A 16,339-nucleotide genomic window follows, 5' to 3' on the forward strand; every position below is an offset into this window, starting at 1 on the left:
TCTGAATGTGTGAATGGAGGCAGAGAACTAGCTCACCAGGCAGATGAACATTGGGATTCAAAATGATCTTGGAAGACAGGAATATTGGGCTGAACTTAATAAGGTAAATTGGGGGGGGGATCAAATTATATTTGGGAACACATAGTTATTTTCACAAGTACAAGATAGAGAGGCATGTCTAGATGGAAGGTAATCTGAAAAAAAATTCAGTCCTGTAATATTGTAACTACGAAAGCCAATGAGATTTGAGGCACATTGAGAGAGGCATGAGGTCAGGCTAAGGGGAAAAATGGTTCTGCTTGATTGGACTCTGCTGACCAAGGACTCTGCTTTGGTTGAACCACATTTGGGTATTGTATTCAGTTCAGAGTACCATACTTCTGGAAGGGCATCAATGAGGTGAAGGGCAACCAAAATGACAAAGGACCTAGAGTTCCTGTGATGATGTGGTTCCTGACAATGAGAATTCTCCTGAAGTGAAACTTTTATCATCTGTAAAATGGGAATAATCATAGCACTTATTTCACAGGGTTGTATATTCTGTGGAATGCATCCTTCCAGAGGCTCATTCAGTGCTGAGTCAGAGTGCAAAGGTCAAGGTTGCCCACTTGTGGGAGGAGAATCACAGATAGAGAAGACAAGGGCAGCACTGTATGCAAACAAATGGCTTGACACTGATCCCTTGTAGATGAGAGAGAGTGTGTAGGAGAGTGGATGGGGATTCAGGAAGTCCTGGGTTCGAGTCCCACTTCAGGTCCATTCTAGCTATATATCTCTTAACTCTCAATAGAGATGTAATTCATTTTTTAAGAGTGGAAGGTGCCAAGCTGCATGAGTAAAGGAAGTTCTGTCACAAGGACCTCCTTATACTCATGAAATCACAAGTCTAGCCTGTATCTGTAGTTCAGCCTAGAGAAGAGGACACTAATTTACTCTCAGATTATTAACTGGCAAATTTCAGGGCTCTTAGGCATGGCCCTGTCTGGTGTGACTCTTAGTTAACCTGGTGCTGGGGAGAGTCAGTCAATTATAGTGGAAAGATTACTGACTCAGGGGGCCTTTCCCTAGGTGATCTTGATGAAGTTGTATAACCTCTCTAGCCTCAGTTTCCTCATCTGGAAAATTACGGGATTCTAATTCTCAAGTGAGTAACTAGGTAGAACAGTGAGTGAGGTACGGCGCTGGGCCTAGAGTCAAATCTGAGTTCAAATGTGGCCTCAGACACTTACTACCTGTGTGACACTGGGCAAGTCACTTAACCCTGTTTTCTTCAGTTTCCTCAGCCATAAAATGAGCTGAAAAAAGGAAGGGGCAAACAGCTCCAGGATCTTTGCCAAGAAAACCCTGAAAGCAGTCACAGAGAGTGACGCATGATTGGAAAAATGAATAAACAATTCTGAAGTCCCTTTCCATTCCAGGGTCCTATGAACTTGTTTGGGTCATGGCTGAAACAAAGATAAGGTTTCAGAGAGAAGGAAGGTTCCAGATACCCAGCAACTCCTCCCCAATGTTCTACTTGGTTCTTTCAAGGTCTTTATACTCTCACTCTACAGATGGAGGAAATGTCCGTCAGTTTCCCCTCTTCTCTTCTCGACTTTGGGTCTCATAGCTTCATGGGTGGCCATACTCTGGGGACTCTTTTCCAGGGGAGTAAACCGGATTGAGAGGGATGGAGATGTCAGACAAAGAAAAGAAAATGATTCCAGACTCCAGTCAGCCCCTCTGCCCACCTGGCTCCATGTTCCTCCTGCCTCCTCAGGTGTGAATCCCTGCCTCTCCATTCTTCCCCCAGATACATAATTCTGAAGAGGGTTTGCTGTATACTCAGTCTCTGGTCTGCAGCTTCAGGGATGTGTGCTGTTGGTGGGTAGGGGCCTGGTGCCCCGTGATACGCATCTTCCACCCCAGTTACATCAAGCCAGTCCTCCTGGCCTCAGGTAGACTTCCCTCCTCCCTGCTCCCCCATGTCCCCTTGCCACTGAAAGGCTTGGTTTCTGAGGGCTCTGTGCTGCCTGCCTGCTCTAGGATGGGGAGAGAAGGAAGGAAGGAGTAGGAACATTTCAAGTCAGGCTCCAGAAACAGCAGGGGAAGAGAATCTTGGTTAAAGTAACAATTGTCTCCTGTTTATCTGGGCTCCCACAGATCTCCCTCCTTTGGCCAGCTGCTATGACTGGACTGCATTGTAGGCACTGGGGGCTGTCTGGTCTCCATTTGTGTGACTTCTCTGGGTCCAGGTCTCTGGCTGCGTCGGGCCACATCTGGGCTGTGTCTGAGCTGTGTTGCTGTTGTATTTGGGGCCATGTTTCAGACTGTCCTAGACAATGTCTAAGCTGTGTTGGTGCCACGTTTGGGGCTTCCTCAGGCCACACACAGGATATATTGAGCTGTGTCTGAGATATATTGGTGGTATGTTTGGGGCCGTGTCTCAGGACATTCAGAGCTATGTGTAAGCTGTGCTGATGCTATGTTTGAGGCCATCTCAGGCTGTCTAGGACTGTATCTGGGCTTTGTGGTACCACGTTTGGAAGTGATGCTTTGGGTTTACATGTTAGCTACATTGTTGCCGTGTTGTGGGGCATGTCTAGGCTATCTCTTGGCTCTCATATATGTTATGTCTAAAGCCATGTCTGGGCTGTGACAAGGGATATATTTAAACTTGTATCGAGAATGCTTTTCCAGAGTTCAAGACTGGGAGATGTCTGGTTCATGTTTCCATGGCTACATCTGGCCCTTATTTTAATGATATGTCTCAGTCAGCTCTTATGTGCCATAGATTGGTGGGGGAGAGTGGAGGCACCAATGCTCTGTTGGGGTTATATAGAATTCTGGACCACATTTCCACAGATATTATCTCTAAAGCCCTGGGACTGGGACTGGGTAGGGAAGGGAGATTTGTCCTATGTGTGGCACATCCCAAGGACCACATCTATGGCATGAGAGCAGCCTGGCATAATGAATAGAGCACTGCCATTGAAGTCAGAAACAACTGAGTTCATATGTTGTCTCTAACATATAGTAGCAACACAATCATGGGCAAAGTACTTAACCTTCTAGTGCCTCAGAAAACTCTTAAGACCACAAGCTTCAGATGAGTTAGAAGATATAGCGCTTTCTAGAGTTTCCACAGTGGAAATTCTCTACACCAATGAAATCAAAGATTCAAAAGCAGGAGCAGAAAGTACCCAAGTCATGTCCGAGTCCATATGTGCATTGTGTCTAAATCCATGTTTAAGCCTATATCCAAAGTGTATGTCTGGGGCTTTCTACAGGGGTACGTCTTGGGGAATGTGTATGTCATGTCTAGGATATATCTAGGCCTTGACTTAATGAGTTTCTGAGTCATATTTGTGGGAGGAATATCTCCCTCTCAAAACATCACATCAATGATTTGTCTTGGCTCATGTCAAGAAGGTATATAGTCCCTGTCTTGGGGTAAGTGATTCCTGAGACCATGTTGGGGCTATGTTGGTAGTGTTGGGTCAAGTCTGGACCACATCCAGAGTGCTTTGCATCAACTCTGGGGCCTTCCTTAGGTTGTATCTACTCAGCATAGCTAGGTGTGTCTGGCCATTTTACAATCTCCACTCTCTTTCTCCTGCCCTCTGCCTAGCCTCACCTCCTTACCCACTCCATCCTTTGCTATCCTTCTCTTCTTGTATAGTCCATGCTAGCCTGAGAGGGGAGCTGGGGGGATGATACAGGAAGTGAAGCCCTAGTCACTTCTCTGCCTGACTTAGAGGCCCAACCCTTGGATGACCTCTCTGTCTTTGACCTCCTCTGGGTTGTTTGTCTTTCCCCTTATCCCCAATCATAGTCATGTCAGGACTCTGAAGGACCTATCTCTCTCTCTTACAGCCATTATTGCACCCAAGGACAAATTGTTCTATGGCTTCCTAGAACCCTGGCTGGGTGAGTGACGTGTAGGAATAGGACCTGGGGAGGAGGCATTGGCCCGAAGGTAGAGGGTGGGATGTGTTGGTCAGGAGGACTAAGGAAAGGATGTTTGTGACCGGAGGGATTGGAGATTGAGATGAGGCCAGTATTTGGGAGTCTAGGAGCTAGGTTCTGGACTATTTGAAGCCATGGAGGTCTAGGATGGAGCCCTTGCTTGGTGGGGCTTGGGTAATGGGGCTGGAATATTGGTATTTGGGAAGCTTAGGGACTCAAGACTCCCTAGAAGTAGAAGCCTAGGATTGGGAGCAGAGGTTCTATGGATTGAAGGCTAAGGAATTGGGGTTGGGGGTATGGCTAAGGACCTAGTGTTTGGGGCCTTGGGATTGGGCTAGGGGCTAAGAGTTGGGAAAGGTAATGGAAGACTAAGCTGAGGGCCGCATCTGGTTCTAGGGCCTGGGAGGCTGGCCTGAGGCCTAAGATTTGGAGAATGATCCCTACCACCATCTTTCTTCTAGGGGATGGGCTTTTGCTGAGTAAAGGAGACAAATGGAGCCGGCACCGGCGCATGCTGACCCCAGCTTTTCACTTTGACATCCTTAAACCTTATGTGAAGATCTTCAACCAGAGTGCAGACATCATGCATGTAAGCCTCGAGGAGCCAGTCAGGGTGAGAGGGAATCCATCCAGAGATGAGCCTGCACAAAGTGAATTCCCTTCCAGACCAGTCTGGGCCTCAGGAGGCATAATGGGGACCATAGCAACATCCATGTTTTCTTGGTTAAAGTATGGGTTTAGGGCTGTGGGGCAGAGACCATGATCACCATCACCCAGGAGCCTCTTCCAGGATCTTGCAGGTCAGTTTCCAGTCCACATAACTTCCTCTCCTCCTTACATCTTGGGAGGTATGGAGGGCAGTACTGATTATCCCCATTTTACAGATGAGGAAGGAAAATCTGACCTAGAAAGGTGCTGTCACTTTTCCAAGGCCACATAGTCTTTCAGTGGCAGAGTAGGGACTAGCTCTCAGTTCCTGAATCCCAACAATAGATCTTTCCATCCCAATGGCAAATTCTCAATGTGGCTCATATCCCTGCTGTTCTTTTTATAGCAAACAGAGATTCCTTCCTTCCTCTTTCTGGGTGCCTGAAGAGGCAGGAACCAGTGTGTCAGGTCCTGGGAGAAAGCCAGCACAATCTCAGTCAATCTCTCTCTCTCTCTCTCTCTCTCTCTCTCTCTCTCTCTCTCTCTCTCTGCCTCCATCACTCTCTGTCAGGCAAAATGGAGGCACCTATGTGCTGAGGGTGGCAATTATCTGGACATGTTTGAACACATCAGCCTCATGACCCTGGATAGCCTGCAGAAATGCATCTTCAGCCACAACAGCAACTGCCAGGAGTGAGTCTCAGCCTAGCCCTTGGCTTTGGGCACTCAGGACCTACAGTTGAGGAACTGGCTGCCTGGGGGAATGTGGGAAGGGAGGACTCCAGGGCAGAGGGGATGTGCAGTGTTGAGGACAGAATCTGGAAGGATTGGGAAGCAAGAGCAACTTCAAGCTAATGTGGAAACTGGGGGCCACATACATGACTGCCTGGGAATGATAGGCAGGGTAGGGCCATGGGAAGTGGAGTCAGTTGACATGGGTCTAACCTCAGTTCTTTTATTTACTGCTAGTATGTCCTTAGGCAAGTGGTTTAACTTCTCTGGGACTCAGTTTTCTCATCTATATAATGAGAGAGTTGGGCTACATGACCTCTGAGGTCCCTTCTATTTCTAAATCTGTGATCCAATATCTATGATGTCCCTCTGAGAACTCTGGGAGCTGCTGGTAGCCTTGGAGAAGGGCCTGGGTATGAGTCCTGGGGGAACCTGGGGAGCTTCAACCATACATACATACATACATACATATGTGTATATATATGTATATATATATATATACACACACATATGTATATATATATATATGTATATATATGTGTGTGCATGTATGTATGTGTATATATATATATGTATGTATGTATGTGTATATATATACACACATACATATATGTGCATTTATGTCTATATCTATACCCTTTGTATCTATATATCATCTAAATCTCTATAATCAATATCTACATCCACATCTGTGTCTATGTCTATGTCTATGTCCCTATCTATGTCTATATCTTGAATGAGGATAAGTTTATTTCTCCAAAGGCAGCAAAAGAGGGAAAGCCTGGAGGAGACTTTGCAAAAATATAATAGGCCTGTAAGGAAAGTTCTGGCATGACTAATAGAGACTTCACCAGGTCGGATTATTCCCTTGTGTAGACTGCCCCTGGGTTTGTACCCTACAGCAGCAGATATGACTCTTGGCAGTCACGAGTTAGGGAGTACATCAAGCCAGGTTCAGGCCATTACCTGGCTGGGAAGATGCTGCATTTAATTTCTCTGGATGGGGTCAGCAGTGTTCATTTGTAAAAATGGAACCAGGAGAGACCCTTTGGTTTACTCTCTTTCTCCTAACAATGTCATCCACAAATGTGCCTCTTCTATTTTCTGTCATTGTCTCTTCCTCCTCAGGGTAAGATATCTTGTCATGGACACCTCCTGAGATCCGTCATTGTAAGTCATTGTAGTCATTTCAATACCATCTATTCAGGTTATTTTAAAATTTTTTATTTTTAATTTATGAAATAAAACAAGCAATCCCATAAAATAGTACAATAAAAAGATGATTTTACATGAAACTGCAAATCTACCAGGCATAACTTGCTATTCTTTTCAAGTATACAACAAAATTGTCATGTAAATTTCTTTTTTTACTTCCTTCCCACCGTAGAGGAAGAGCAGATTAATAAATTGGGTATTCAATTTAAAAAAAAGATAGAAAGAGAACAAATTAAAAATCCCCAATTGAACACTAAGTTGGAAATTTTAAAAATAAAGATGAGATTAATAAAATTGGTAGTAAAAAACCCAATGAAATAGTAAATAAATCTAGGAGTTGTTTTTTTGAAAAAACAAAGTATATAAACAATAGGTTAATTTGATTTTGAAAAAAGAGAAGAAAACAAATCATTAATATAAAATAGGAAAAAGGATGACTATATCACCAATGAAGATGAAATTAAAGCAATTATAAGGAATCATTTTGCCAAATTTGTGCCAATAAATTTAACAATTTATGTGAAATGGAAGAATATTCACAAAAATATAAATTGCCTATATTAACAGAAAAGGAAATAGAATATCTAAATAGGTATATTTTAGAAAAAGAAATTGAGCAGGCCATAAATGAGTTTCCTGAGAGAAAAGCACCAGGACCTGATGGATTTACAAGTGAATTTTATCAAATATTTAAAGATCAACTAATTCCAATATTAAATAATTTATTTAAAATGATAGGTAAAGAAGAGATTCTAAAAACTCCTTTTATGAAATAAATATGATACTGATGCCTAAACCAGGAAGAGTAAAAAATAGAAAATGAAAATTGTAGACCAGTTTCATTAAGGAATATGGATGCAAAAATCCTAAATAAAACACTAGCCAAAAGAGTGTAACAATATACTACAAAGATTATGTATTATGATCAGGTTAGATTTATACCAGAATGCAGGAATGGTTTAACAAAAGGAAAACTATTAACATAATTGATCACATCAATAATAAAAGTTTAAAAATCATACAATTACATCAATAGATGCAGAAAAAGCCTTTGATAAAATTCAAAACTCATTTCTATCAAAAACACTTGAAAGTATTGGTATAAATGAATTTTTCTTTAAATTTCTTTAAACCATTCATCTAAAACCAGCAGCAAGTATTGTTTGTAATGGGAATAAACTGGAAGCCTTTGCAGTAAGATCAGGTGTCAAACAAGGCTTCTCATTGTCACCAATATTATTCAATATTACATTGGAAGTCCTAGCAATACCAATAAGAGAAGAAAAAGAAATTGTAGGAATCAGAATAGGGAATGAGATGATAAAACTATCTCTTTTTGCAGATGATATGATGATGTTCTTGGAAAATCCTAAGACTCAACTAAAAAGTTAGTTGAAAGAATCATTCATTTTAGCAAAATGGCAGGATATAAAGTAAATCCAAATAATTCATCAGCACTCCTATATATCATAAACTCTTTACATGTTAGATGGCTCCAGCCTTGACATACTACAGATACGTAACTATGGCATTGGCTGTAGCCACTGAAGATCTCTGGGAAGTTATGAAGTAGGAAATTAGGTTCATGGGTTATTTGTTCTCATCTCTTCCTATAGATCTTTCTGCTTTTCCATGTCTCCCTCATTTTCATCTCTTTTCAATACTCTTCTCTCCATTTCTGCCACTTTATAGCTGTGCTTTTCTTTGTTCCTCCAATGTCTAGTACAATATCTAGCACATAGTAAGTACTTAATAAACACTTGGTGACCTGACTTGTTCCTCCCATTCTTCTGGTGCCCTGGACACATGGTGGACTAACAGAGGCTTGCAAGGTGGTGGGAAAAGACAGATCAGGGTTCCAATGACTGACAGAACCTCAGAGCAAGTTACTTAGGTGACTAGAGTAGGCTTCATAGGAGGAAGTACAGGTAGGAAGGCAGTTGCTATGACTTGGGAGTAACAGATCAAGGTACTGACTTACTAGGAGAACAGAGTTAGAGGGATCAGTATAGTCAGTAAGTACAGATCTTGGAAGGAATACAAGTCAGCCTCAGGGGTTTATAGTATCAAGTAGCAGAGACTGAGCCATAATGATTGGGGATCCTGTGCAGGGCAACAGGCACTCAGAGGTCTTGAATGGGAACAAGACGGAATTCCCCTACCACTACCAGGTGGGTCCCACCAATCCATATTGAAACAGTATGGGGTAGTGGAAGAAGGTCTAGTCTAAGAGAGAAGATCTGAATTCAAGTCTGACTCCGTGTGTGTGACCTAAGGCAAATCATTTCACCTCTCTGTGTCTCAGTTTCTTCATCTGCAAAAAGAAGATGATAATATTTGAACTTCCTCCTTCCCAGGATTACTATGAGCTAAGTGATTTGTAAGCCCTAATGTGCCATCCAATTGGACATTTTAATAGATCTGTGAATTCAATATGGTCCTCTCTTGTATGGTGCAGATTGTAACTCACCCATGTCTTATCCTGGGCAATTCTACTTTCTTGTTTGCATCCTCATACATCCATTCCATAGGGTGTCCATTTAGCATATTGGAAGAGGGGCTTTCTCTAGATGTGGGGTTCTTAACTTGGGGTCCACAGACTGTTTTCCTCCACTCCTCCAAGGATAAGCCTAAGAGGATTATGGCTAGTTTTCAAGGAATATGTAAATTTGCATGGGAAATATATTTTTGTTTTCATTAACCTCCACCTGAAATTTAGCACTTCCTTCAGTTATGAATGTAGGTGTCATGGGGCTCTGATGCATGATGGTCTGAGGTGGAGGCTGGTCCCACCCACGCGTCAGGCCATTTCAGGCTATTTTCCTTCAGAAGCAGATCCAGACCTCCTATGAAAAGGCACCCATGCGGGAGAAGCCAGGGGCCTGCTTCTGGGAGAAGATATCCTTATGGATGGTTTACTATATGGGGGTTCATATCATTGGTGATCTGGGCATTCACCAAAGCGCTGTTACATTGACAACACGCATAATTCTGAAAAAGAGTCCATAGTCTTCACCATACTGCCAGAGAGGGTCCACGATACAAATGAGGTTAATAATCTCTGCTCTAGATTTACTTCTTCATTCAACATGCCAGAGATTGTGAGGTTTAAATGTGATGTCAAGATAGAGTGGTTCTATCACTGATAGAGAAAACTATTCTATATAAAGCTTGAGGGATCTTTCCTATTTTTTAATCTGTTGTCACATTTTAAGTTTCCTTGAGATGATCTGTTCAAAATGGATTTCTTTCCAAGCTTCCTGTAAATTCAGTTTTTCCTCTACCACTTTTCTCCATGTGAAAAGATAACACTAATCATCTCCTACTGTCCATATTCAAAATTGTCTTTACCTCTGGCTGCCCTGTCTCTCCACTTAGTAAGGATTTTGCTGGCTGAAACAGCATGTAGGGTCTTTTAGCCTACTGAGACTGGTGATTATTTTACATTGATCATTCACGTAAATATCTGCTCCTTTGTCCATTTCTCTATTATCTTGCATTGATTATGTAGATTTTTCAAGGAGGAATGTAAAATCCTGATCATAGAGGAAGAGCAGGAAGGGACCTCAGAGGTCATATAATCCAGCCTACTTTTTCCCCCCCAATCTTAAGGAATAAAGCAAGCATTTCCCTAACATAGCAGAACAGAAAAAAAGATAATTGTACATGAAACTGTAAAACCTTTTTATATATGAGGAAGCTGAAGGGGGGAGATTAAATGACTTCCCCAAGGTCACATAGTCAGGAAATGTCAGAGGTGGGATTTGAATCCCAGTCTTCTGATTCTATGACTTCCAGTTGGAAAGGTCCCCTAACATCTCACATAGAGATACCCTAGGAGAGAGGAATGTACTCAGAAGCTGATTTGGGATACAGACTATAGAAGCCTTTTGAGGACATGACTGAGACCTCAGGCAGCTCATCAGCCTGGTCAAGTACTCCGTTGTCCCTCTTGGAAGAACACACCCACAAAGGGATCCACAAAGGGCTAACTGTTCCCCATGGTTGTATTGGTCCACCTGGCTGAACTCCCACTTGTCTCCTGTTCTCTCCAGCACTATCAGGTTCTGCCCAGGCAGGGTTATTGTGTTAGCCTTCAGCCCCCAACAGCTGTTTCTTCCAGCTTTTATGTATTGAATGCAGTCCAGGGTGATGCTCAAGACTACTGTGACACTTTCATCCTGGTGTGTTAGCCCAAGTTGTCAGTCATTCCACTTGGCTCCTGGCCTTGGAAGCCAGACTCCTCTCTTTTCTCCCTAGGCACAAGATCAACTAGACCTTGGAGAAGCCCGTTTCCATTCTCTTCTCATGGTGGGGTGGGGGGAGGTTGTGAACTTGTTTGGAAAGAAATTATAGAAATTGTTCTGGGCTATGTAGAGTCTGAGGGGTCAGGGTTCTCTCCCTGCTGAACCTGACCCCTGACCCTGGGCCCCATGCTTTCATCAGGAAACCAAGTGCCTACATTTCAGCTATCCTGGAGTTGAGTTCCCTTGTGGTAAAGCGTCACATGCAGCCACTTCTATACTGGGATGCCCTGTACTATCTCACCAGCCAGGGAAGGCATTTCTCCCGTGCCTGCCGTCTGGTGCACGATTTCTCAAATGCTGTGGTACGGGACCGACGGCGTATCCTCGCCCAACAGGGGTCTGAGGCCTTCCTCAGGGACAAGGCCAAAAGTAAGACCGTTGACTTCATAGATGTTCTCCTACTGGCTAAAGTGAGTATCGAGGTTGGAGGGGGGGCATGGGAGAAGAGAGATGTCAGCAGTGTGGAGGCCCTAAAGAAGATAGGGAGAGAATATGTAAGGGACATGAAGGACTTAGGTAGAAGGGAGTGTCAGAGGAGTGTAAGGAGAGCCTCAGGTATCAAAGTTAAAATGCAATAGGGAATGGGTGCAGCCTTGACCAATAAGAGAACCCCACCTTACTGTCTCCATCCTCTTCAAAAGCTATCTTTCCATAGGGAACCCAAAGTTTTGTGTAATCATATAGAACACTGAGTTTCTAGGGAAAGGATGTATTATCCCTCTGGATGCTAGAGTGGAATAGCTACCCCTCACTGGTTTTGGTATAGTAGGAGAATCTATGAGGTTTTACATATATTTAAATGCATTTCTATGACTAATTCTAATAACAATGAAGAAATCTCTCTGGTTCTAGGTATATAAAGAGAATTTCCCCAATCCTAGATGAAGTTAAAAATATTACTGTGGCTGGTTCTGGATGTATCTAGGTATATAAGAAGGCAGCTAGCTGGCACAGTGGATAGAGTACCTGGAGTCAGGAAGATTCATTTTCCTGAGTTCTAATCTGGCCTTAGATTTATGGGACCCTGGGCAAGTCACTTAACTGTTTGCCTCAGTTTTCTCATACATAAAATGAACTGAAGAAGGAAACGTCAAGCCACTGTAGTATCTTTTGTCAGAATACCCAAAGGAGTCATGAAGAGTCAAATACTCCTGAAGCAACTAAACAGTAACAACAATAAGGTATGTAGGGAAATCACTAGGATTCTAAAAATATTCAAAAGTAACTCTGTGATTCTAGATGTGCCAGAATACTTTTACGCAGTCTAGATTTATCCAAAGGTATCTCTATTTTGGTTCTCCATATATGAGAAGAATTTCTGGTGAAGTGGGTAGGTTGATAGATACAGATAAATGTGATTGATAAAGATAGAAATAAGTATATATGAGAAAGAGGGAGGAGAAATGAAAGGAGAGGGAAGGAAGGACAGAAGGAGAGAGAAGAAAGAGGGAGGAATAGAGACAGAGAGAGAGAGAGAGAGAGAGAGGAAAAAGGGAGAGAGAAGCTTTGTGGAGGAGGGAGAGGAGGGTTCCTGAGGCTATTTCTAGGTATGATAGATATACCTTAGAATATCTATGATAATTTCTAGATTTATCAAGGGATATTAAATATGCAAGAAAGACCCAAAAGATTTGGAGGGTCTCTAAAAACAGAGAATATTTACACTTTGTAAGAGTCTCTTCAGATTCTAGGATTCTGTGATTGCATGTCAGTGGTTTTATGTATTTTCTTCTGGGAGGTTCTGAGATTCTAGATACATCAAAAGATCTTTGTGGGTGTAGGGTTGGTTCTAAGTTCCACTGGAATTATGGAGACTAGTTTTAGGTTTGTCAAAGGGTTCTTCTGTGGCAATATGCACTTTATAAGTAACTTATTTGATATTTGCAATAACTCTGTTAGCTATTAACACTATTTCATAGAGGAGGAAACTGATATTTAGAGAGGACAAGTGATTTGCCCAAAGTCATAGGGCTAGTGTCTGAGGTTAGATTTGAGCTCAGTCTTCCTGACTTCCAAGTTCCGTGATCTTCCACTGTGCCACCTAAGGGGGTGGTTCTAGGTTGAAGGGGTTGGAGATTTCTGCCTTAGAATATCTAAGTAGAATCTCTCATTGGAAGGGAAGGGAGCAAGAACTCATCAACAGGGGCCTGTTCTAGGATGAAGATGGAAAGGCTCTGTCAGACAAGGACATCCAGGCAGAAGCTGACACTTTCATGTTTGGAGGTGAGCTTCAAATGGGACAGAAGGGGCAGGGCAGAGGGTCCTTGGGAAAGAGTTGGGGTTTTCCATTTACCTCTTGCCGTTGCTATCGGTCGCACTGATCCTTGCTTGAGTGAAGGTTAACTTGGAAGGTGTTTCACCAATCGCATGCCATAGGTTCAAGACCTAAAGCAGAGTCTAATGCTGGAGAGATGGGGATATTCTTTTCCCTGACAGGTGATGAGCTCTGGTCTTGTCTCCTATGGCTTCTCTGGAATGTTCTTCCTTCTTCTCTTTCCCACTCCCTAGGCCATGATACAACTGCAAGTGGCATCTCCTGGGTCCTCTACAACCTGGCCCAGCATCAGGAGCACCAGGACCACTGTCGCCAGGAGATACAAGAGCTCCTGAGAGGTCGGCAACCCGAGGAGATTGAATGGTCAGTGTGGGCTGACAGAAAGAAGGGAACCCTGAGTGGGGAGGGGGAACCATGAGTGTGCTGGAACCAGCTATGACTGCTTTGGAAGAGCTCATTATTAAATTTCCAGTGTCAGAAATCACACATCAGGGCTCGGTTTCTTGTTTTGTTGACTGTCTAGACTTAAGAAGGTGAGGGAGAAAGGGTTCCTGATGCAGAATAAACTTAAAAGAGTATGTGTCCATATATTTCCCTCCCTCCCAGCCTAGCTGTTCAATATTTCCCAGCACACCCCTGTATTGTTCTATAAACATTGCTTGAATTCAGCAAGACTATAGTATAAGGCTCAGGGAATGAAGCCACGCCCATGACTGCAGGCTCACAATAAAAAAAATACTCAAAATTTATGTTGCATTTTAAGGTCTGCAAAGTTTTTTGCATCCATGATCTCATTTGCACTTCACTCCACTCCAGGGGTAAACCCCTAGGAACAGAGGCCAGACTGTTGCTCCATCTGGCTATAGCCCAGTGTTCTCTCCTAGTCATGTAGGTTCCTGAGGCTTCTGTTGGGTTTCTGGTTAACTTTCCCCAGCTAGGACTCAGGCCTCAAACCCTGGGCTACTTCTACATCCATGACCCACCTTTGAGTACTGTCTTTCCCCTCCCCAAATTTTCTCTTAGTCAGCCATGGTCCCATTAGTATTCTCCAAAGTTTGAATGTAAGAGCCCTCTGACCTCTGGCTCTCAAGGTCAACACTCAGCATTTTGCCACCTCCTTCACATAATTTTTGACATCCAGGGCTTCGTGGTCACTGAGTATCAGGGTCCCCATAGACTGCCTGTCCCTCAACTTCTGATTTTCCAGGTTTTAGATGTTAACATTGTGCCCTCTGCCCTGCCTTGGGATGGAGGAGCTTCTCCCCATCTCCACTATGCTGGAGCTCACAGGGTTCCTGTCTCTAGGGATGATCTGGCCCAGATGCCCTTCCTGACCATGTGCATCAAGGAGAGCCTCCGGTTGCACCCCCCAGTTGGCATGGTCTCCCGCTGCTGCACCAAGGACATCCAGCTGCCTGATGGGCGAATCATTCCTAAAGGTTCACTTGCCAAGGGCTCACACCAGGGCAAGGGGAAGGGGTTAAGAAGTCTTATGGTTAGGGCCCATTTGGGAGGTTGGTACAACTTATCGATTGGTAGAGTTTACAAGCTACATTAGGCTCTCTCCTATTCTGGCCAACAGGAAACATTTGCCTGGTCAGCATCTTTGGAACTCACTATAACCCTGCTGTGTGGCCCAACCCTGAGGTATCTGTCAACCCTCCACAGAAGCACCCCTGGACTAGTCAGTGCTGGAGAACTGGGACATTGATGGGTATGGGAGTGGGGCTCCACTCTAAGCCAAGCCATGGGAGGCCTGAAGGCAGGAGAGGGCAGCTTTGATTACCCCTGGAGATGGCTAGCTATACTGAAGAGAATCGGACAAGAGGGTGAGTGTATGCCTAGGGTGAAAAAGACCCTGTCAACACCCCAGGTTTTTGACCCATATCGCTTTGACATCAGCAAGTCCCAAAAGATTTCACCCCTGGCCTTTATACCCTTCTCAGCTGGACCCAGGTAAGTCCATACTTTCCCCACTTGATTTCCCCAGGTGATGTTTATACCTCCTCCAGATCAGTGTGGGGAGCTGTGCCCAGCAAAGGCCCTGTTCCCATGTCCCCATCAAAGGAGTGGGAGGCCCATCTCAGTATGGGAGGACCCTAGAAACAGCCTGGGGTCAAGGTCTGGGAATTGTCAGCCCCTCCTTCCTTGAGCAGGAACTGCATTGGCCAGAACTTCGCCATGTCTGAGATGAAGGTTGTGTTAGCCCTCACCTTACTGAGGTTCCGAGTCCTCCCTGATAAAGACCCAGTGCGAAGAAAGCCAGAAATTATTCTCAGAGCAGAAAGCGGTCTGTGCCTGAAGGTGGAGCCACTTTTGGGTCCTTCCAGCCCTGAGGCACACCTCTCAGAAGCCCCTCAGGAATGATGGCTGGATGTATCCTTCTGCTTTGGAACATGAATGCCTGCTTTCTACCTGCCCATCCACCCACCCTTACCTTGATTGTAATTCTTCTAAATAAAAACATTTCAACATGGAATATATTGGCTTTCACTTTGTGTCTCTTTGCCTAGAGAACTAGAGGACTAGGGCCAAGAGAGAGAAGCCAGGGTTCTGTGTTTCTAGCCCCAGGCTCTGGAAGGAAAAAAGAGAGGGCTGGAAGGTACTTACAGCTCAGCCTCTACCAGGTCCCTGGGGTCATTTAACATCCCATTTCCCAGATTCCCATCCAGTCAGAGGAAGAGGTCATAGGATAACAGGTGTAGAGCTAAAATGAACTTCCCAAGCTAAACTGAGGATTAGGGAGATGAAGAGACTTGGTCAAGTCACACACAATTAAGCACCAGAAGCAGGATTAGAATGGATGTCCTCTGATTCCTTTCCACTGTACCCCTCCCTTACACATAGCTACTTCTCTCAACCTCACTCTGATTCTGTGCCTTACATCTTAGTGTTCTCACTGCCACCAATAATCCACATGCAAACCTACTTCCATATATCCCAGAGCCAATGTATTCCACAATACCTGACAGCAGCATCTTACACAGGACTACAAAATAATGGGCAACTGCAGACCAGACCAGCCTCTGGGGAACAACTGCTCCTATTTTTAAATCCTATGTATACTCTGACTCCAACATGACATCCCTGAGATTTGATGTTCTGCAGCAGCATGGGCCAGGATGGGCAGAGTGCTAGGTTTGGAACCAGCAAAACCTGAGTTCAAATCCTACCTCATATTCTTACTAATTGTGTGACCCCAGAAAGGTCAATT

The 16,339-nt window shown here is 43.9% G+C and overlaps 1 protein-coding gene across 5 annotated transcripts in view; it reads left to right on the forward strand.

The window, feature by feature from the left end:
• The window catches only part of LOC110196196 (cytochrome P450 4F3-like), a 46,509-nt gene extending 30,905 nt beyond the window's left edge, over positions 1-15,604 (forward strand). For 3 of the 5 annotated variants that reach the window (XM_078154048.1, XM_078154049.1, XM_020969326.1), the window contains exons 3-13: positions 1,793-1,937; positions 3,856-3,909; positions 4,410-4,537; positions 5,168-5,289; positions 10,990-11,260; positions 13,007-13,073; positions 13,359-13,488; positions 14,431-14,564; positions 14,708-14,772; positions 14,999-15,081; positions 15,282-15,604. In XM_078154048.1, the coding sequence (XP_078010174.1) occupies positions 1,793-1,937; positions 3,856-3,909; positions 4,410-4,537; positions 5,168-5,289; positions 10,990-11,260; positions 13,007-13,073; positions 13,359-13,488; positions 14,431-14,564; positions 14,708-14,772; positions 14,999-15,081; positions 15,282-15,492 (1,410 nt within the window). In that variant the 3' untranslated portion in view covers positions 15,493-15,604. Of the gene's footprint in view, positions 1-1,646; positions 1,760-1,792; positions 1,938-3,855; positions 3,910-4,409; positions 4,538-5,167; positions 5,290-10,989; positions 11,261-13,006; positions 13,074-13,358; positions 13,489-14,430; positions 14,565-14,707; positions 14,773-14,998; positions 15,082-15,281 lie in introns of all 5 variants that reach the window. The other 2 variants (XM_020969331.2, XM_020969325.1) reach the window with 2 other exon arrangements.
• Positions 15,605-16,339: the final 735 nt, after the last annotated feature.

Source organism: Phascolarctos cinereus, unplaced genomic scaffold (assembly GCF_003287225.1).
Source record: "Phascolarctos cinereus isolate Bilbo 61053 unplaced genomic scaffold, phaCin_HiC Scaffold_4;HRSCAF=312, whole genome shotgun sequence".
Lineage (NCBI taxonomy): Eukaryota > Metazoa > Chordata > Mammalia > Diprotodontia > Phascolarctidae > Phascolarctos > Phascolarctos cinereus.